A 22,665-nucleotide genomic window follows, 5' to 3' on the forward strand; every position below is an offset into this window, starting at 1 on the left:
CGTCAATGCCTAACATTAACCCCCCAATACCTAACACTAACCCCCCTCCTAATACTTAACACTAACCCCCACCTAATCCCTAACACTACCCCCCCCCCAACTCCTAACACTACCCCCCTCCTAATTCCTAACACTACACCTTCCCTCCAATGTCTAACACTAAACCCGCCTCCTAAAGTCTAACACTACCCCCCCCCCCCCCACCATGTGAAACACTATCCACCACTCCTAATGCCAAACACTAACACCTCTCCTCATTCCTAACACAACCCCCCCCCCCCCCCATTCCTGAATGAACCAATCAAATCCCTTCATGGTTTTACTCGATTGGTCCATTGTATAGCTACATAAATTTGCATTCATATTTGCATAATCCCAATTCATCTCATAGTTTTATATATCTCCTTGACCATTCCTATATATGACCACTATTCAGTGTATGTAAAGGACAGGTTTGCGCTTTGCTGTCAGATCAGTGAGGAGTTCATTGTGATTGGTCACTATGGGCTACTGTAGGATTTGGGATAATCTGTGAGTCTGGGAGGAGTTTTTCCCTTTCCATTTGGGCATTATAGAAGATGGGCACATTGGTTAGAGAAGCACCACAATGCTGATCACTTACGGTGTATTTTTTTCTCTATGTGTATTGGAATGTGAATAAGCTCAGGGTATGCACTGAGAGCGGGACTGGCAATTTTAGCTTTGCCTTAAATCTAGTCAGATTCTGGATTGAAAGTACAAATGGTGTAATTTGAGGGGTTGGCCAGTAGGGGCCCCAGCTACTAACCTTCCCTCCCTCTTATAGAGCGGTCCATCCTTCACACCATGTGTTTTTGTGGCTACACTTGTTATGGGTGTGAAGATCCTGATGGCCACACATGTTTTATGACCCATGTAAGGTGGGCCGCAAGGCTGTTAAGGGCACCAAGAGGAGGCAAGGGAAGGGATGAGAACATTAATGGGGCACCATCAAAGTTTTGCTGGGGTACCCCATGATTTGTTGTTACACCCCCATCTCAGCATCTGTCCAAAACTGGCATGTTACCTCTGTATGGACTGACCCTTTAAGAACTAAAACATTAAAACAATATACAACAAATAAAAAAAAGCATTCAAATAATGCAATATCATAGCATATTAAGAAATAACACATTTCAAACCAATAAAATCAAACTGCTATATCACATTTCACAGCAATAAAGCAAATTGCTATCGATAAATAAGTCATCTGTTAAATAGGTTATTTGATCAGACGCTCGCAAAATACTTTCAAATGTAAACAGTGTGATACAAGCGAAATAGGTGTTGCTCATGGTGACGTATTTACAACAGAATGGAAGGCATTGAGGCAGGAATCATTGTCGGTTTAGACATGGCAAATAGATGATGAGAATGATGATGTTATGGGATTGACTCTGCATTATATAGCGTTGTGATGGACAATCCACCCAACTGCCTGTAGAAGATACAGTGCTGAGTTAAAAGGTATGATAGGAGGGATATGGAGGCTGCCATTTTTATTTGCCAGTCACATGACTCATGCTGCCAGTCACATGACTGTTAAGATGGTCTTTTTTCGCATTAGCAGCATTCTCTACAACAAGCATGCAGTCAGTAATGTCAGAAAGAAATTAGGACACCTGATTTCAGTATTGGTTCTGAGTCAGAAGAGATTGGTAGAACACAAGGACCAATATGCAATTCATTTTTTCACCTGAGTTTTCACCTAGGTGATATTTTTTAAATGTGTCAATAAAATGCATTTTAAGCCATCAGAAAGCAAGAAAATGCTCAAAATAATTTTGATTTTGATTCATTTACTTTTTGGTACTTTTTTTTTTTTTGAAAAGTGCTGGAAAAGTTATTTTAATTTGAAGATGAACATTTATCTCCTAGGAGAAAAGTCAGGTGAAGAAGTGAATTGCATATGGCCTAATATATACTTACATGTGCTGAACATCACATTAGAATAACCAATAATTAGAATCACAAAGCTACCTATACGTAGGGCGGAGTAGGGGTTTTACTGGTGAATAATCAAATCTTTTGAAGGTTGGTGTTCTTGGCACATGTATGGACTTTGTACACTATTCAATTATTACTCAATTTTGTATTTGATCGTCATCTCACCATCTACGATGTTGTTAATGTTATCCTTTCAGTCGTATCCGACTCTTGGTGAGTCTATGGGTTAGCTCTCTCCATGTTGTCCGATCTTGTACTATTTCTGCAAGTTGCCTTAAGCTCAATCCTGTTTCAGCTTTGATGGTGTCAAGCCAACGCGTTCTCTGGATCAGAACTGGATCAGAAAGTTTCAGAATGTTTCAGAACTGGATCAGTATGGTTCTGATCCAGTTCTGAAACATGCCTCAAGAAGAAACTTGAAGTTTTGAAAGCTACCTACTTTTGTTGTTATGTCCATGTCTGCATTTCTATCATAGTATGAATTATTGGCTCACATTGCTCACAGTAGTACATTTTTTATTTTTTTTAGTGGCCGGTTTAGCTTGTCATGCAAAATCCATACTCTGCCGATACCTTCTCGGCAGGTATTTATACTGCTATGGATTTTTGTTGATGCTGTATTTTTAAACTAGAGCTACTAAACTTTGAGTGCCACATTTCCTCACCTATTATGTTTATATTGTACTATGTGATGTTTTAGAGTTGAATACATTTTCAAGAATCGCATGGTTAGAAATAGGATTTGAAAAGCAGCCTCTGAAGAAGCAGATTGTTAGGCCGCGAAACGTGCATTTTTACATCTTTTGACACGTGTGTATTTTTGTTCTTCAAACATCTCCTCACATGTATTTTGTGGTTGGTGTGGCAGACCTGTAGTGTCTGCTTCTCTAGCATGGACTATACTTTTATCCTATGTCTTATCTCCTACTATGCATTTACTATACTGGATCCAGATGATTACTGGAAAGTGTTTCACCAGTTTTTTCTTACACCTTTTGGTTTTTCCTTCCTGGGTTTTGGCTGTTTAGTTTTCTGAATATTATGTATTTTAATTCTTGCTCATGTGTCTTTTGCTTTTAGTACCAAAAATCTTTTTAATACTAAAGGCCTGACGAAGGGCATATGCCCGAAACAAACCAGTGTCGTTGCCTCGGAAAGTATTCTTACTACTCCATGCCAGAATTTGTAATAATATTGATCACATGAGGATGTGTTTGTTGATGTGCTTAGACCACATTTGTGATCTTCTTGAAAACTGACCGATTGGATTGTCCTATTCTTTTTCAATAAGGAATATTTTTTGTGCAAATAAAGATTTGAACTCTTTTTCGAACTGCAAACCATTGTGGCGGTATCTTTATAAAATATATATTAACATTGATAAATTACTGAGTGTTTTATTAGGGGTAAAGTGGACTGGCATGTGAAGGATTGCCTTTTTCTGCCCTTTCTATCGAAAAGGAGCATTTCCCAAATTAACTACCTGGGCGTTACCGACGAGCTCAGCTTGTCCAGTAACGCCGCGGTGTATTGCTCGGGCCCTGGTGGACCGATTTGCTAGCTGTGTGTCTTACCTGATTGCCGCCAATGTGCCGCTACCCGCCGCGAAAGTGGGCCCCCCCGCAGACCCCTTGCGCAGCCTGGCCAATCACCGCCAGGCTGCACTATGGAGTGGATCGGGACTCCCTGTGACGTCACGACATCGATGACATCACTCCGTTTGTCACCATGGCGAAATCCATGGTGACAATAAAGGAAATCCCGTTCAGAACAAGATTTCCGGATGGGTCTTCACGCCGGTGGCGTTTGGAAGGGTGGGAGCAGGGAGGGGGGAATCATGTAGCTAGCGCTAGGCTAGCTACATGATAAAAAAAAAATTGGGCGAAAAAAACCCTCCTGCGGCCACATGGCCGCGGGAATCAGAACACCAGGCAGGTTAACAATAATACTGTAGGTCGTGAAACATGCGTCAGGCCATTTCAACATGTGAAAATGAAGCACATGCTAAATGATTCCTTTCCTTGATTTGAATAGAATTTCAAACCTTCTGTTTTTTTCTATACATTTAATGGATTAAAGATGTATGTTTTATTACAGGTTTAGATTTGATTATTCTCTACCCCAAACTATGTATAGGTAGTTTTCGGATTTCAGAAAGAATTAGCCTAGGAAATACCTTTTTTTTTTTTTTAAAGACAAAGTCAGTAATAGCAACCTCCATATTCCTTGCTCTTTGGGTTTTCTTTAACGCAGACCCGAACTCAGAACTTCCCCTCTGCTCTAAAAGATAAGCAACAGCATAATAACCTTTAAAGAAGAACATTCCTTTGTTACAGCTGATACAAATACTGCAGTGTGTCTACTTCCTGCTTTCATGGAAGCAGATATAGAGTTAACATCCTGTGTTTACAAATTAGCTGCTCTGCCGAGGCAGCCGGCTGATGCAGCTTAAAGATCAAATTACAGTTGTGATTAGTCACAGATGAGAGGGGATTAGACAGGCTAAACTGTAAAAACACACTGGGCGCATTTCTCTCTGTTTTCCTTCTGTCCAATGCAGGAGTTCAGGTCCACTTTAAAGAATAATTCCACCCAAACAGTTTAAGTACAGTGTAGGAAATGGTCTCCACCAGGTCTGCACTACTGTCCAAGATCCTGGTGTGTAGACCTTCTTGTCACCGGTTGGAATTTTCCCTATAGTTTTATGGGAAATCCACAATAGGTCCCCTCTCCAGTCTTGAAAGGCTCAGGAAGTAACAGTAGCCAAAGGGACTTGAGGACTTTAAACTGGCAGTATTCTAAGCCAACCAGACATCATCTTTAGCTTGACTAGAGAAAGCTGATTGGTTGAGATATAAAATGTTGTCCATACACTTATAGATTGCTCCCAGGTGTGATAAAATGATCGACTCCTCTCTGAAAGGAACCGATTTTAGAGAGCAGTCGATTCCTACCACACACTGCACAGTCATCTTCAACAGACTACTGCACTGAAAAGTCAATCGAACTGCCATGTTGCATTGTTTGATGCAGTGCAACACTATGGGCTGCCGATCTTCGAATCTGTCAATCGACTGGACATTTTTGGGGAATCGATTACCGGCAGATTGATCGAACCAGCCAGAAATATACTGTCTTCCCATGGATGGTTAGTATAGCTAAAATGATTTTAAATTAAATTTCACTTGACAAAACGTATTTAACGTGTGAGACTACAACAACCAGAGAAGGAGTAACTTGAATTGGGGCCCTAGGCCAACATGACAAATCTGGCCCCCACTGTTGGTCATCTGGCTTTTTTGGTAAGGTAAGATGAGGAAGGTTAGTCAGTAAAGGTGCCATCCAGGCCCCTAGGTGCCCATCGGGCCCTAGGCACCTGCCTAACTGTCTTGTGGATGATGAGGCTCTGACAACAACCAATTCCTTACAAAATGTCTGCAACAATTGTTCCCAAGATCTGGGAACCGGGGGTGGGTGGTCACCATGTCCCTCCTCATCTCTCATCAGCCTTATAATCCTTTTGCACTAAGGTAGAGTTTAGAGCATAGAGACATAAGGCCATAGCTAAATCTTTAAGTCAGGCTAGGCAAATGCCTAAGTCCTTGTGGGTGCTTAGGGGCCTGGCTTATGAAGCCTGGAACTCACATGCATACTGTATACAGTAAGTCCGGTGTCATTGGTGGGGGACTAACAACTCATGCATAGTGCCCACTTCTAGCTTCACCAAGAGATACAGGAAAATCATGAGTGTTGTACAGGCCTGAGTGTATCGACACTCACTGACACAGAGAGCGCTAACTGCCACTCATACAGTGATGTCACCCCAAAGGCAAAGAGGGATTTGGAGTGCAAATTTTGGGGGTAAAATCATAACTGCTTCAATCAAAAGGACTTTAAATTTATTCCCGCCATTCGTAATTTCAATCCAGAATCTGACTTCATTTAATGCAAAGCTACAATTGCCAGTCCCGCTCTCAGTGCGTAGCCTGAGCTTATACACATAAGAAGAAACACCTTAAGGGATCAGCAGTGCGGTGCTTCTCTTAGCAAATGTGCCCATCTCCTATAATGCCCAAATGGAAAGGGAAAAACTCCTCTCTCACAGATTATCCAAAATGCTACGGTAGCCCATAGTGACCAATCACAATGAACCCCTCACTACTCACTGATCTGACAGCAATGCGCAATCCTGTCCTTTACATACACTGATTAGTGGTCATACATAGGGATATATATATATATATATATATATATATATATATATATATATATATATATATATATATGTGTGAGATGTATTGAGATTATGCAAATATTAATGCAAATATATGCATCTCGGAAATGGACCAATCGAGTAAAACCTTGAAGGGATTTGATTGGTGTATTTTCAGGCGGCGTAAATTTACATTAGAAATGTGCATAATCCTGCATCAACTCAAAATTATTTGCATCTCAACTTTGGTCACCCCTAGTCCTGTAGATAGATAGATCAGATAGATCTATCCTTACCTATATCTCACCTTGTTGCCTGTTTAATTACATTTTTTCTTGCGTTTTCTCACTGGAGATATTTCCTCACCTTATTAATAAAATACGTTTTAAGCTACCAGCAACAACGACAATAGTCGTTCTTTTTTTTTTTTTAACCTACTTTTGGGTACCTCTTTAGATGAAACATGATCTCCTGGGAGAAAAGTCAGGAGAAAAGTTATTGGCATGTATACCGTTTATCTATAAAGTAACCTTTTAACACTTATACAGTATAAATAGATAGATTTTATATCAAATCTATAATATAGGCTCCTCTCTGCCATACATGTGAATAAGGATGCTGGTCTTTCGATTTCATCACCTCCACAGGAGACATATGGAATTGGGCATTTCATGGTTCGTGGCGTCTGTGTCTGAGTAAATTGGTTCATTTTTTCTGCAGCCCAGAGCTGCCAGTGTATCGGAAGGTGGGATTACGCACCTGTGTAAGCTTGTATGTCGCATTCAGCTGACACTGAATTTTTTTTACATCTGGTCTAAACTACAACTAATTCTCCCATAACACCCAGGTGTAAAACTGCTAGGTCAGAGGTTACAGTGGAAATTTTCAGACCACTGCCAAGATTAAGAGATACCTTCATAGTTTTTTTTTACTGCAAAGCATACAATAATGGATAATTGTAAATTATATTTAAAAGTTCTAATCATTTATAAAGTTTGGGGGTTTTTTTTGTCAGCAAACCACAACCTGCGAAGGGTTATGACTTCACAGGAAATTAAGGAGCAAATGTCTGACTCTAAATGTGTCTCTTATGCAGGATGGTACAACTCATGCACATGGTGAAGCAATGGTCATCTTATGAATGGGTAGACACATTAAAACGAAGAGATCGTGCAAATTGAAATTTGAAGTTGAAACTCCTCCAAAATGAAAGGGGGTTGGCTTCATAAAAGCTTCATAAAGTGAACCTGCACTCAGAACCCTAGAAATTACATTAAACAGTATGACCGGCTTAAAGCAAACCTGAACTGAAAATTAAAAGTCAAAATAAACATACACGTGTCATACTTGCCTCCCGTGTAGTCTTCTCCTCAATCTCTTTCTCCTCTCCCATGTCCTGTTTGTCCACTTTGATCAATGGGATTCTCCATCCTCCATTTTAAAAATGTTGATGACCCTGTAACAGCTTCCAGGTCAGCAGACTGTTAAACCGTAATATTGCCCACTTGAGCCACAGGGAAGCATGGACATTACCTTGCACATCAGTTGTCCTTTCAGTTATAACTGACAGCAACTTATATACTGTATAGCTGACAGCAACTGATATGTAACTGACAGCGATTGATATATTTCAGTTCTGACCAAATCTTGTCAGAACTGAAAGGAATCATTGTTAGAAGAAAATAGTGAGCTTCTGAGAGGAATTGACTGTAAGGTAAGTATGTAGTATTCATTTTCAGGTGTGTTTTAATTTTGTTTTTAATCATTTCAATTGGTTCAGGTTTACTTTAAGCATAGCCCTTCTTAGGACTCCACACTGTCTGCATGTGGAATTGCTTCTCTGTTGCCCCCAGTGGGTCCTTGTTAGTCGGGTGGAGTCTGGGGGTTGCAGAGATGTTGGCTGCCTCTACTCCCTCTGCACAGGTGTACAGACTGCTGAATGACACCATGAGAGGTGGGCATGCCTACACTTTCAGTACATCCAGCAAAAACTGGGGTCTCCTAGGAGAAGCAGTCTGAGATGCAGAGAGCAGGAGATGGCAAGTGAGGTAAAGTCTAATGCAGCCATTTATTAGTTTCATTTATAGGGTTTGAGTTCAGCTCAAGCTCCTGGCATGGCTGTAATTGGTTGATGCTGGCTCTTTAAATGAGTTACTATTTCCACAATTATATATTTCTTTTTTTCACTTGATTTAGAGTACACCTTTCATTGGCGTAGAGTAGACTTTTCATAAGAGAGCTTTAGAGGCAGCCTCCATAGCTCACTCAAGCAAGGTGTACTTTAAGCAAATTCTCCATATAATCCTACTGTTAAAGGGACTCCGTGCACCTCTCATGGGTATGCCTTTAAGCCAGACAACCTCCAGCAAAGTCATGCTATGACCCTCTGGAGGAGCCTCTTGCAATGGCCATGCGTGTCACTTCCTCTTCCTGCTTCATTCAGTGATGCACTTCTCTAACAGAGAAGACAGGGGTGACCCAGAAGTTATAACATAGCCAAGATGGCAGCTGCAATATTTTAAATTGAAATCAAACGAAAACTATTTGGTGTAGAACGGTGGTTCAGGCATCACATGAAAGAGGAGAGCACAAGCTACAGAAAGGTATGTATCTTTAAGTACTTTGCAGTACTGGTCGGAGTCTCTTTAAAGGCATACCCATTAGAGGTGCTCGGAGTCCCTTTAAGAATCCACTGGAGGTTGCAGGACCTAGAAATAAGAATCCATAACTTTTTGGGACATACAACATACGCTTGTCTTGGGCTGCCCATGCAAGGTAATATTCTGAGCCTCCCCTTGGGCCCAGTAAAGGTACCAGAGTAGGCCGGTAATGGCTTCTGCATAGGGAAATCTTAGTTTAAACCTTTGTCCAATGGTCTAGTGTATTACAGCCAATCACAAATCCAGCCAAAAAAGTGAGGAATACATTTTGAAGGAGTTGCTGTTTAGGATCTCTTGTCTGAGTCAGAAGGGTTTTTAGACGTCTGCAAAATACAGTATAAATCAGCCTAAATTCTTTAGTGTACTTCTATTCATCCACATCATACCATGGTATTATCAGCCCGCTGTAACTACTGAAGACCAACCTCAATAAATTATATGATATTTGGATAGTGTTCAAAAAAGTTTAACATTTGGGTGTGTATTGCTGTTTGTGTCCCTCTCTGTGAGAATCTCCCTTCACTTCCTGTGTTTCCTCTTTTTTTTTAGGCTGGTTTCACAGAGGGACGTTAAAGTCCCACGTTACAGCAGCCAGTAACGCAGCTTAAGTCACAGCACTGTAAAATCAATTGTGCTGTTCACAGTGCCCACGTTGTGTTATATAGTAACGCAGCACGTTTAAACAAAGTGCTGCATGCTGTACGTTATACTTGGCTAAGCAGCGTTAGACTGTTTGCACATGCTCAGTAATGTTGGAGGAGGAGGTCTCCCCTCCTCCTCCACGGCCAGCCACATGGCTAATTAATATTCACTGCACTGTGGTGACTGGTGGTGGAACTGTAGCGTTGTCTGGATCATGAACAAATCGTTCATTTGATCCGGATCTTTTTTGTGAGTCGAATCATCCGGATCATCACAATGAAAGATTCGGTTCACAGTGGATGTCTGTCTGGAAGAAGCAGGAACATACAGAATGTACAGTGCAGGGAAAGCCTTGTCCTGCTAGTCATTTCACCCCCAGTCTGCTTCCCTAGTAAAATGATTCAAATTATTAGGTTGAAAGATCCGGATGTTTTCAATCATCCGATTCAAATAATCAGAATCCTTAATAAGATCCGGACTTCCTATCACTAACCTGGAACGGCTGCTTTGAGGGCTGCATAACGCAGCTCAATCTGACGTCCAACTTCAACACCACCATGCGTTGGGCTAGGGGCACGTTATGTGACCTTAACGTCCCCTGAAACGCAACGTCTTGGTGTGAAAGTAGCCTTAAGGTTTCAAAGAGTTAAAACTTTATCAACTTTTATTGCTGTCCCTCATTTCCTGTCCCAGAGACCAGAGAAAGGAAGTGATAGTTTACTCCAGTAGGGTAACTAGACAGAAGTAAAACCCCCAGGATAAGTCAAAAACCCTTTCCATACAATTGAAACTCAAATATTTGTTCCTTGGGTTTGCATCTGGCTGACACACTCTTATTCCAGGTTGTAAAATCCTTATGCAAGCTGTGTGTCTAAATGCCTAGAAAATCTAATCAGGTACACAAACAATGCTAAAAACCTAAGATATATTTTTAACCTTCTCCTCCTACTAACATTTTATATATGTAATAAAACATCACTGAATAAAAACAAATCCTCCTCCTAATTTATCCAAAATTAGAATGACAAAAAATATCTAACTTTAAGATGCAAAGTAGTCCAAACTTTCTAGCAAGAAAGTTAAATGCCTTTACCCTTTTCCTATTATTTTAAAAAGGATGCAATATTTATTAAGCTACCATCATGTGTAGCGTTTCATATGTTGGAAATAAGCCAAAGTTTTAACCTACTTGTTTCTTCCTTGAGGGGTGAACAAAGATTGGCTGTTTAGATTTTCTTTGCTATAAGACTTTTGGTGCTCTTGAGGCAAAGAAAGATGAATAGAGCTATCAACCTTTACCGCTATTTCTTTTGCATTCAAAACGAAAGAAAAGAATTCAGTAAGAGCTTACGTCTAAAACCCCGTCTGACCCAGAGTACTACTTTGATATAAAACAGAAAGAGAAAGGATTAGACAGTATGATCATTTCGGCAACATTAGCTGTTATGTAGCAGTATGGAAAATAAAAACAGAGAGCTAAGCGTTTTCAAAATACTCAAACAACCTCCACACAGTCCCAAAGATTGTCCAGGTTCAAAATAAATAAATGCATAAATAATCATTTTAAAAGAAAGTAAATATAAGAATTAAATAAAATAAATAATACAAAAAAAGAAGAAAGGAAAATGGGCTGATAGGGGGCAAGCAAAAGGAAAATTTGCAACAAAATTTTAGTCCTGTTCTCTCCAGCCAAAATTGTGACGTTCAAAAATTCCTGCAGTCCAGTGTGGTTTGGTGAGCAGAAGGAGGGGGTTAAGTGGATAAAAAAAACATACAATCCCAGAGTTCTTTAAGTTCTGACCTCGTTCTTACCAGTCCCGTAAATGTGAAATGCGTTAGGTCCATATTATACCATCTACCAAAAGCCACAACAGTCCCTCTTCTCTGCATCACACCACAGTGCTAACAGAAGGGTCGGACAGATTAAGCTGACCGGTGATGTCAGTGGGATGGTATTGCTGTAAAATACAAAATACACAGAGAGGAGAGGTGAGGATCAACTGGAGCCAAGGCTGTACGCTGCCGCTGAGGCTTCTTTTCGGTCGGCAGACCTTAGTGTCTGTAAGAATGACAATATGTTGGGCCGGTTATAGAGGCAGTTGGGTGACTGACTGCTGTTTTGTTGAGAACATCTGTTACACTGATAACGATATAACAGGACGCACATTGGGTGGAACTTGCAGCCAACTAGGGGATCTCCAACAACTTAAGACATAAGTGGAGTGTGTCCTGCTCTATAGGCAAAGATCAGTGTTTCCCCAACTTTTGGTAGTCGTGTCCCACCATGAAAGCCTCTGCCATGAAAAGGAGTTAGATCTTCCAACTGCTTCACAAAATGTAAAGTTACTTCAGTGCCACCCGTATCCCTGATATTGACAATGATTCGCTTTGTGGGTTACAGGATGCACCCACCAACATTATGTACTTTATGTTGGATCTCTGAGGGCTTCAGAGTAGATCTCCTTCTTTTCTCTATACTGGACGAGACCAAAACCTGACCAATAAAGTGCACTGTCTAAAATAGTTAATGAGGCCTCCAGTAGAAACTCGGAAAATTAGGATATTGTGCAAAAGTCCATTGATTTCAGTAATTCAACTTTAGAAGTGAAACTAATATATAAAACAGACTCATTACATGCCAAGCAAGATATTTCAAGCCTTTATTTGTTATAATGTTGATGATTATGGCTGACAGCTTACCTGAAACCCAAAATCCAAAATCTTAGCCCATTAGAATATTGTGAAAAGGTTCAATATTCTGGGCTCAAAGTGTCAGACTCTAATTAGAAAATTAATCCAAAACACCTGCAAAGGGCTCCTATTTCATACATTAGTTTCAACTTTTAAGTTGAATTACTGAAATATATGGACTTTTGCACGATATTCTAATTTTTCAAGTTTCACCTGTACCTCAACTGACAGTACGAGTGTATCTTATTGGTTAACAGGTGAAAAGAAATCAGATCCTCTATTCAGTTTGGCTTATGATGTTTCCGAAATGCCAAGGAAAACATCTGAGAAATGCATTTTAGGTACGATTTGAGATCTAAACTAACGTATATACTCGCATACAAGCCGAATTTTTGACCCCCAAAAAGGGGGTCAAAAGTTGGGGGGTCGGCTTGTATGCGAGTCTTCCCTGGTGGTCTAGTGGTCGGGTGGTGGGTGGTCCGTGGTCCGCGCCCCGCTCCCCCCGCGGCCGCCGCTGCTATTACCTGCTTAGGCAGCGGCCGCTTCCTAATCCGCGTTCCCCTTCTGAAGTTGCAGAGTGTATCACAGCAGCGCGCCCGGCGCTGCTGCTGTGACGATGCAGGGGGCAGGAAAGTGTGGTTCCCCTGGTAACGGCGATACAGATCGCCGCTACAGGGAGCCGCGCTCTTTCCTGCCCCCTGCATCGTCACAGCAGCAGCGCCGGGCACGCTGCTGTGATACACTCTGCAACTTCAGAAGGGGAACGCGGATTAGGAAGCGGCCGCTGCCTAAGCAGGTAATAGTAGCTGCGGCCGCGGGGGGAGCGGGGGGAGCGCTATACTGGGGCACTACCTACCTATACTGGGCACTATACTGGCTAAACTGGGCACTATACTGGCTAAACTGGACACTTTACTAGCCATACTGGGGCACTATACTAGCCATACTGGGGTACTATACTAGCTAAACTGGGCACTATACTAGCTAAACTGGGCACTATACTAGCTAAACTGGGCACTATACTAGCTATACTGAGGCACTACCTACCCATACTGGGCGCTATACTGGTTAAACTGGGCACTTTACTAGCCATACTGGGGCACTATACTAGCCATACTGGGGCACTATACTAGCTAAACTGGGCACTATACTAGCTATACTGAGGCACTACCTACCCATACTGGGCGCTATACTGGGCACTATACTGGCTTTACTAGGCACTATACTGGCTATACTGGGCACTATACTAGCTATACTGGGCACTATACTAGCTATACTGGGCACTTTACTAGCTATACTGGGCACTATACTAGCTATACTGGACACTACCTACCTATACTGGGCACTATACTAGCTGTACTGGACACTATACTAGCTAAACTGGGCACTATACTAGCTAAACTGGGCACTATACTAGCTATACTGAGGCACTACCTACCCATACTGGGCACTATACTAGCTATACTGGGACACACTGGGGGGCTGCACCAATCCAGCATTTCCTACCCCCGGCTTATATGGGGGTCAATCATTTTTCCCTGTTTTTTCAGGGAAAAGTTGGGGGGGTCGGCCTATATGCGGGTCAGCTTATATGCGAGTATATATGGTAATCTTTTTAGCCAATCATTGTGTAGAGACAAGACATCAGCAGAGTGACAATGTTGTGTCATCTTATAGGTTCCCTGACAAGACACTGTCTAAAGGACCTGCCTAGGTTCTACTTATTCATTGTCACCTAGTGATTTGTGCATATAGCACTCCTTTGGGTTGGGACAGTTTTTCCTTTCCATAGTGCTAGCAGTTCATTTAATTCCCCAAATGTGATTGAATCGTACCCTTTCTGCAAGTTGAGAACTTTTTCAATACTGAAGTCTTTTCAGTCAATATGCTTATAGTACTTGCTTCAAACTGGAATAAATTAAGCAGTGTTGCTTGCAGATTTTCACCAAAGTTATTTTCGCATCGAAAATGCTACTTTCGATTTTGAGAAAATATTTGCAAAAATACATTATATTCTCGTAATATGGTAAAAAAAACTAAAAAAACCTGAACTCTTCTTTCCAATGGGAAAATTAATGAAAAAGCGTTATTTCACCATGAAAAGCGCTAAAAATTGTTTATTTTAGCATGACAATTTGTGAAAAATGCGAAAAATCACAAACGTATTACAAAATGATTTTCAATGGCATTTTCACTCGAAAGTCAAACTTAAAATATTTTCACGAAAATTTACGCGAAAAGAATATCGGCATTTTTGTTCATCATTGCTAACAAGCAGCTAAGTCATAGGGATAACCACTTTAATATCTAATATATGTCCATTAAGCCAGATTAGGTCATCCTTAGGTTCTCCAGTGGAACAACCTATTTCCATCCCTGGCACATAGCAGATCCTGGCCCTTGACATTTGATGTGGTCATATTGAGGAAAAGGTGACGTTGATTATATATGTGTAAACTGGAGCTTCTTATTTTAACTGGGTGTATGTTGATGTGGTGTGCTAACAACGTGACAATATACAGAGTATACAAACCTAGAACAAGGTACATCCACATAAATATATAAATATATATATTCCACATTTTATCTAGAAACAAATCTGACCTAAACAAACTTGCACATTGAAAAACAACAGCGGAAACCAGTAACACACAGTTTGACAGATTTGTTGATCATCGCAGCTCTCTACTGGTTGTAGCATGTTCAAAAATGTCTCTTTTGGTCAGGTTATCAGTGAAGCAAATTGTTGCATTTGGAATTGATGGAACATTGCTTGTGGGGGGCTGAGAATTATTGGGTAACTTTGAGGGTGAGGAGTGTGGAGAAGGTGTGGGGGAGAAAGAGAGAGGGGGGTCTCCTTAGCAAAGTGCTGTCATCACAAACAAAGAAAAAAAGTACACATACTTGTGACACAAACATGACTATCACTGATGTAGATCTTTGCCAAAATAAAATATAGTGTATCCAGAAGGCATACGACAATAAACAGGAAAAACACTCAAAAAAAAACAAAAAAAAACACAAAAAGTCTTGCCGTTAAAGAGTGGCACCAATAAACAGTCTTTCAAAAAAGAAAAAAAGAAGTATAAAAAGAAAAAAATAAAATAACTTTGCAGCATCTTAGAGCTAACAAAAAAAGTTGTGTTTTGTTTTTTTTAAATAGTTTAGATAAATCGTTTAGAAACTGGCTCCGTGTCTGAAGTCGGAGTCCAGAAAATTTATGAATTCAGTTTGGTTACATTTCGATGACTGTCGACATAACATGGGGCTGGAATGCACTGCATGTACAATGTGCAGCTTCTGAATGGGCGTTTGGCAACCAATGGAATGGCAGAAGAAAGTAGAAGAAAAGAGAAAGTAGGAAAGAGGCAAAGAGATAGCCAAGTATGTAAAGGAGAGAAGAAGATGAGAGTGAGCAATAAAGTAGAAAGAGCAAGCAGAGAGAGAAAGAAAGAGAAAGAAAGCGCAATTCTTCTTCCTTACCGTGTCTTTGCAGGACCTACGTCTCTTGAAGCTGGAGGCCAGGGTGGAGGTGATGGACCTAAAAGAGGCTTTCTTTTTAGGGTCAGGTTCTGCTCTACCACTTTTTCTATCCTAAAATGAATATGTATAAGCAATTAGATACCTAATGTGCCTCTTCTTCAACTACTTCTAAACCGAATATAGTCCAACGTGACAAGTGGTGGCCATATCTAATGAGGCTTCATCTAAAGTTGAGTTGCTGGGTTACATATAGGACATATAGGGGTGGGAGTCATGCTTACGGAATGGTCAACAGTTCTATAAGGGTTGTTTTATCTATCTATAGCCTCAGTTTCTGGACACATGAGGGGATATAGTTAAAAGTGGTCACCACAAGCTTAAAAAAATAGTACTAAATCATTGCCAGTTAATAACTCCACTGATGTCTTATGGATTAACTGGAGATGGCTTTACAAAAACTGGCATTTTACTGGTCACCTGGGACACTAACTGTACATTCATTGTTTAGGAAAACAAGAAGTTATGTTTGTCTTCCATAAAAAAAATAATCTAAAACATGGAAAGTGTCCTTGACTCTAAGCTTAATTGTTCTTTGAAGATTCCTTTAGAATAAGGTGACCATATAAGGCCAATTTCAAATTTGGCTTCTGGAGTGGGGTGTAGGCTTACTCTGTCTACTAGGGTGTAAGGGGCTTTGTGGGTGGCTAGGGTCTGTGAGCAGGAGTCTACGTCACAAGAAAGATAGAAGACTGCATTAGAAAGCGGCCATTGTATGAGTTTTCTGTAAAAAATGTATTCAAAAATTTTAATGGTGCATTGGCGCAAAGCGTATATATTTTTCAAAAGCAAAAAATAAATCAAAAAATAAAACAATATCAAATAAAAAGTAATAAAAAAAACAGCAAATAAAATAAGAGAAGCATTTGCGTTTTTTGACATTGCATAAGAAAATGTGGTGGAAATCATAAAGGGTGGGAAATAAAATAAAAGATGAGGATCGTTCTGTTATACCCAGGGAAGGGTATAACAAAAATTTATTCCACTGGCGACAGAGCACCGTGCGTGGGATAAATTTTGGGATCTGTCATTTTCCATAATAAATAGGCATGCACAAATGGGGGAAAAAGCGGGATGGATCAGCGTGGAATGTCTAGATTTTTGCTCCATGTACTATCCCAAATCCAAATTTTTGCTCAAACAAACAGGTCTTTTCAACTTGCCTTCCTTCTAGTAACGAGACAGACTTTTTGCTCTCTGTGGTTCCCACCTGTAGAGAGGTCTCAGATTGTAAGTTTGTTTTTCACAATGAAGTTAGCACAGAGTGATAGGCACATGTAACAACGGTCCCTATATTTTAAGACCGGGATCAGAGGCTTTCTAGAAGGTTGGCAAGTGAAAATTGTGGTGCTCCCGAAGGTCTAGTGCTACTTGCTAGCAGACTTCTCCCCTTTTGGAAGGAGAGAGTTTACGAGAGACCAGACACCAGTTACTAACTTCTGTTTTTGAATTTGATTGGCTAGCTTTGACAAAATCTAAAATCTCCTACCTGGCTAATGACTTATCTTAATGTTTATCTCTATAACTTATATTTCCCTAATTCAACCTACTTTTGCATCAAGTGTGTTGAGTGTGAAGCTCTTCAGAGATACAGGGCTTCAGCTTCACTAACACTGACAATTCCCGGCAAAGTTCGTTTATCCTTCTGTTCTTAGACAATGAAATGTGATCTAGGTCAACAATGGTGCTCCTCCTGCCCTGGCCTTCAATGAGAGTAATTTTATTTAGTTAAGCTTATGTTTTGATATTTGATAGAGGCAAATATCGGTAAAGTCATGGTCCTCATGAAAAGAGCGGGTTTATTTTTTATCGACGTCTATCAAAAAACATTTAGTCTTATTAAGTGATAAAATACTTCATGCTTCAAGAAGATGTAATATATTGTTTCTACTCAAGTGGCTTTTTAATGTACCATTAATTCTAAAATGATTAGTGGGTAATTAAAAATATTTACAAAAAAGTAGATAATTTATCCTTGCATGCAAGCTCTGGTTTGGCCGTGTACACTGGTGGCCAATTTGGAATAGATATAGCTACATAGGTCTTAGAAAACCAGTTATTCTCACTAGCATAAGAAAAATTTACTGATATAAAGTCTGAAGGCCATCTCAAGAGACAGCATAAAAAGCTAAACATAGGAGTGACAGGCCAGTCCAATGGACTGAGACAAAAAGGGACTAAAAAATGTCAAGGTACGTAGTTTGAAAACAAGTCCTACTAGATCAAATTCTTCTGAAGATGTGAAAAAGAATGAGGAATGTTTCTCTGAAAACAAACTTCTATCGATCACTAGCTGTTGGTAAGACAAATGACCATTAAACTCAAATGGGTGGAGGCTTTGACTTAGAAGTAAAAGCCCTGATGCAATAAACTTATGTCACCATAATTTTTCTCTTTCTTTTTTCAACCGATCTATATAACTCCTTTTAAGCACCTAGCTACCACAAAAACTAAATGAAAAAAGTAATAACCTGGTAAAAATGTATTACAAGCTACTTACTTTCAACTTTTTTTCTCTGCTTATTGAATATTGAAGAGCAAAAAGTCTTCTAAATGTAATATTGGCTTACTCAGGAGGTATAACTTGGAATTAGCAAATCAGATCTTCTAGAAGCTGATCAGTTTGTCCAGCAGTTGTCATTATTCATTGTCCAGCTTCCGCCTCCTGGGTGATGCCAATCATCAAATTAGAAAAATTATTCACTTCTTCACCTAGTGCTGAAAAGTGATTTTATTGACAGGGTGAGAAACTCAGATAATTCCTGAGAAATGTTTTGTGTGTCACACTCTGAGCCAAATACAGACATTCAACTAAAATAATCATTTGTTGTCTTTGTGACTGACACTCTTATAGCAGTTTATGCATGTTTAGCTTAAAGGGAAGGGACACTTAAGTCAAACAAAAAAAATTTGTTTTACTCACCTAGGGCTTCCAATAGCCCCCTGCAGCTGTCCGGTGCCCTCGCCGTCTCCCTCCGATCCTCCTGGCCCCACCGGCAGCCACCTCCTGTTTCGGTGACAGGAGCTGACAGGCTGGGGACGCGAGTGATTCTTCGCGTTCCCAGACACATTAGCACCCTCTATGCTGCTATATGGTATATGATATATGCTAAAGCAGCATAGATGGCGCTATTGTGGCCAGGAACGCGAAGAATCACTCGTGTCCCCAGCCTGTCAGCTCCTGTCACCGAAACAGGAACTGGCTGCCGGCGGGGCCAGGAGGATCGGTGGGAGACGTTGAGGGCACCAGACAGCTGCAGGGGGCTATTGGAAGCCCTAGGTGAGTAAAACTAATTTTTTTTTTACTTAAGTGTCCCTTTAAGCGTGTGACACAAGCTGTTCTATGGAGAGAGTAGAGGGGAATGTGAAGTAAAAGGGTCCACAATGGGTCAAAAGAATCGGTTGAAAATATCTGACTTGGACAACTGCTTGTTTTCTGTATCAAGTCAGGAAGTGAAGATGGGGTAAGCTTGTACAGACATCATGCTAACGGCAGATACAAAGATGACCATTTTGCCTTTTGCTAAATTTAATGTCTGAAAGTATTTTGAGGAACTTAGAGCAGCAATGTTGAACTCCAGTCCTTCAGGGCCTTAGGCATCAATGTTTAGGATGGACTGAGAGATGTGTTTTGCTTGATGAACCACACCTTTTACCGATTCAGTCTCATCAAATAAATTAAGCTGTGCAAAAATGTGTGAGAACCTTGAGCGCTGGAGTTCGAGATCCCTGGTTCGTAGAGTTTTTATTTTCATATATGATAATTTTAAAGGCTCTTTCTGCTTAAGACAATTTACCTTTTTTTGGTCTAACAATTCTTTACATTTTTCTTTCCGTCAAGAGGCCATGAAATGATTTTGAAGCATTTCTAAAGTTCTAGATTCAACAGTAAAGTTGTGTTGGTCTCCCAAGTCTGCGGGAACTCATAGAAGAGCACACGCACCACAATATTTGGGAATTCTTCTTGATTATGTAGATTGTAACTGCACTTTTTGAGTTTTCTTTATTTTATTTTTCTTTATTTTTTTACAGAGACCTAAATTTTTATTTTGAGATTGTAGCTGTAAGATTATGAACATCTTTTTTTCTGATTTAAAAAAAAAAATCAACTAAGAGAAACATGGCAGCTAGTTCAAAAAATTTTCCTCTACAGGAAAAACATGGGTTCATTAGCCATTTGTCACCAAAATAACAGGAGCCATTGGGTTAAGTTTGCCACGATGACCTGTCCAGTTGTACACAGAGCCCTTATATCTTGGTGACGGAGAGATACATGGGTGGAATGTCAGCCATGGTGAGGGGGGCTGTATTTCAGTGTGGTACATGGAGGTTGTATGGAAATATATGAGGTTTTATGACACGGTAAAGAACCCATGTGGATGCTGTAGACCCTCTGGAAAGTGCAGTCCAATGTTACATCTATGAAATGGATTCACTTGGTCACGACTCTGTGCTGGCCCGGCTGTAAAGGAAGCGTTAGTTTGACCATCACAATCAACAAAATATGAACTGCTGTAAATACACATAGATAAATATCGTTACCTGCAAAAACAGACAACGACTAAAACTGCAGCATTGCCGGTCAACGCAAAGGCTGTTTTTTTTTCTAATCTATGTTCCTAGATCAAGATTAGTACAGTCAAAGACAGTGATTACACCAAAGAGACAAATCGTGTGTTCTTTTTTATTTTTCTAATAAAACTGTGAACATTTTGAAGGAGGCCATTTTGTATCATAAACCAGTTTGTGTGGTCTGCAATTCACCAGTTTGCCGAATAACATATTTTTGAAATCCTGGAGTGGTTCAATAGACTGTTTGTCAAAATGATAAATGAGACAAACTATGTCACTGATAGCGTAGTAAGTCAATACTGAATGTTGAGTTAAAGCGGATCCGAGATGACAAACTAACTATGACAAGTAATTTGTCTATATATCTTATCTAAAGTTTACACAGCAAATCTAGCTGCAAACAGCTTCAACAGTATATAGTTATTTTTTCCTGTGATACAATGAGAGCAGCCATGTTCTGTTTGTAATCATTACACACAGGCAAGCTGATCTGCATCTCCAGCCCCCAGCCTTCACTCCCCTCTCCTCCTCCCTCTGCATCTGAAATCTCTGGCTAGTAACACCTCCTCCTCCTCTTGCCCAGACTGCGCTCCCATAAGCCCTTGCTACATGAGTCTGAGACTGCCAAGGCACTAGAGAAGTTGTGGGCGACGCTTGTTTAGTTTATAGGAAATTAGTTTATTAAAACAAAAAAAGAAAGTATTGGGCTTGAGGAATGCCCTATAAACTATATGAAAGGAACATAATTATGCAATGAGTAAAAGTTTATCTCGGATCCACTTTAAGTAAATTGTTCAAAATAGTAATACTGCTTTGTGATAAGGGTTATTGTTTTCTCACCCCACTAAGGTCTTTTGCTGTTCCGGGTGGTCACTCTACAAGAAATGATGCTAGGTAGGTTGTCCCTTACATGTGTGTGGTAACACACCAACCAAATAGTGGTTGTTAGAAGATACTAAGACAAAGGAAGAGGGCAAAAAATGTACTAAGTAGGGAATTCACCTCCTGAGGAAGGACTACATCAGATCAAAAGCATACACATATGTTGTTGGCTCTAATTATTATTATTATTTAGTATTTATATATAGCTCTGGCATCTTCTTCAGCGCTTTAAAGTGAATGTTTACCAATTTAAAAATAAAAAAGTCAGATACTCACCTAAGGAGAGGTAAGGCTCGGTCCTAATGAGCCTTCCCTCTCCTCTCCCGGTGCCCGGTCCCGTGCAGGATTCCCCTGTAGCAGTATTCGACCAGTTCGGTCAAATACTGCCACTTCCGCAGCCGAAGGGAGCTTTCGGAAGCCTTCAGGAGCACTCGGGCTCCCGAAAACGAGCCGCTCCATACTACGCATGCGCGAGCGCCCTCTATGAAGCACTCGCGCGTACGTAGTATGGAGCGGGCCGTCTTCGAAAGCCTGAGTGCTCCCGAAGACCTCCGAAGTCCCTGCGGCGGCGGACGCGAACGGGGGAGCCAGCGCAGCACCGAGGGCACCGGGAGAGGAGAGGGAAGGCTCATTAGGACCGAGCCTTCCCTCTCCTTAGGTGAGTATCTGACTTTTTTATTTTTAAATTGGTAACCATTGGCTTTAAAGAGTATATAGTCTTGTCGCTAACTATCCCTCAAAGGAGCTCACAATCTAATCTCTACCATACTCATATGTCTATGTATGTATTGTTTAGTGTATGTATCGTAGTCTAGGGCCAATTTTACGTGGAAGGCAATTAACTTATCTGTATGTTTTTGGGATGTAGGAGGAAACCGGTGTGCCTGGGAGAAACCCATGCAAACTTGGGGAGTACATACAAACACCTTGCAGTTGTTGTTGACCTGGCTGAGATTGGATTCAAGAATGCTATCCAATAAGCCATTGTGCTGCCCCCTCTAATAAGATTTATGCTTTGATTTGATGTTATCCAGCCTAAGGATGTAAGTTACCTGCTTACTAGTGTTGGGCAAATGGGTCAACTTGACAGATGCTTCGCTGGCCAGCTGGTGAACCCACAACCCTCAATGCCAATGTGATTTTACCCACTGTACTGCACCGTCCGCAACTGTGCTGGGTGCTGACATGGTCATCACCTCTCCACCCTCCCCGTGGCTCACCATCCGTGAGTTGCTGGCCGACCCAGCTGTCATCACTACCCTGCTTCTTCATGTTCAATATTCTGGGGCCATACTGATGTCACTGCCACCCCAGCATAGAGAGCTGGGTGGACAGGCTTGTAAGATCGCTACTGTTGGTATGAGAGTGGAGAGTCTTCTATGCAATGTGGTCCAGAACAAATGAGTCTTCAAAGTCAACTTTAGCGCCATCCGAGGTGCTCTCTGGTGATAGTCCATTATGAACATTACTTACGTTGAGACAGTCAGCAAGATGCAAATA

At 40.7% G+C, this 22,665-nt stretch overlaps 1 protein-coding gene across 11 annotated transcripts in view; it reads right to left on the reverse strand.

The window, feature by feature from the left end:
* Window positions 1-22,665, reverse strand: part of GRIN1 (glutamate ionotropic receptor NMDA type subunit 1) — a 199,413-nt gene that overhangs the window by 5,331 nt on the left and 171,417 nt on the right. For 3 of the 11 annotated variants that reach the window (XM_068248669.1, XM_068248662.1, XM_068248664.1), the window contains 2 exons: window positions 15,655-15,765; window positions 288-11,438 (listed from right to left, as the gene is read on the reverse strand). In XM_068248669.1, coding sequence (XP_068104770.1) covers window positions 11,370-11,438; window positions 15,655-15,765 — 180 coding nt within the window. In that variant the 3' untranslated portion in view covers window positions 288-11,369. Of the gene's footprint in view, window positions 1-287; window positions 11,439-15,654; window positions 15,766-18,278; window positions 18,430-20,017; window positions 20,174-22,665 lie in introns of those variants that run through there. The other 8 variants (XR_011023218.1, XR_011023217.1, XR_011023219.1 and 5 more) reach the window with 5 other exon arrangements.

This window comes from Hyperolius riggenbachi, chromosome 8, assembly GCF_040937935.1.
Source record: "Hyperolius riggenbachi isolate aHypRig1 chromosome 8, aHypRig1.pri, whole genome shotgun sequence".
Lineage (NCBI taxonomy): Eukaryota > Metazoa > Chordata > Amphibia > Anura > Hyperoliidae > Hyperolius > Hyperolius riggenbachi.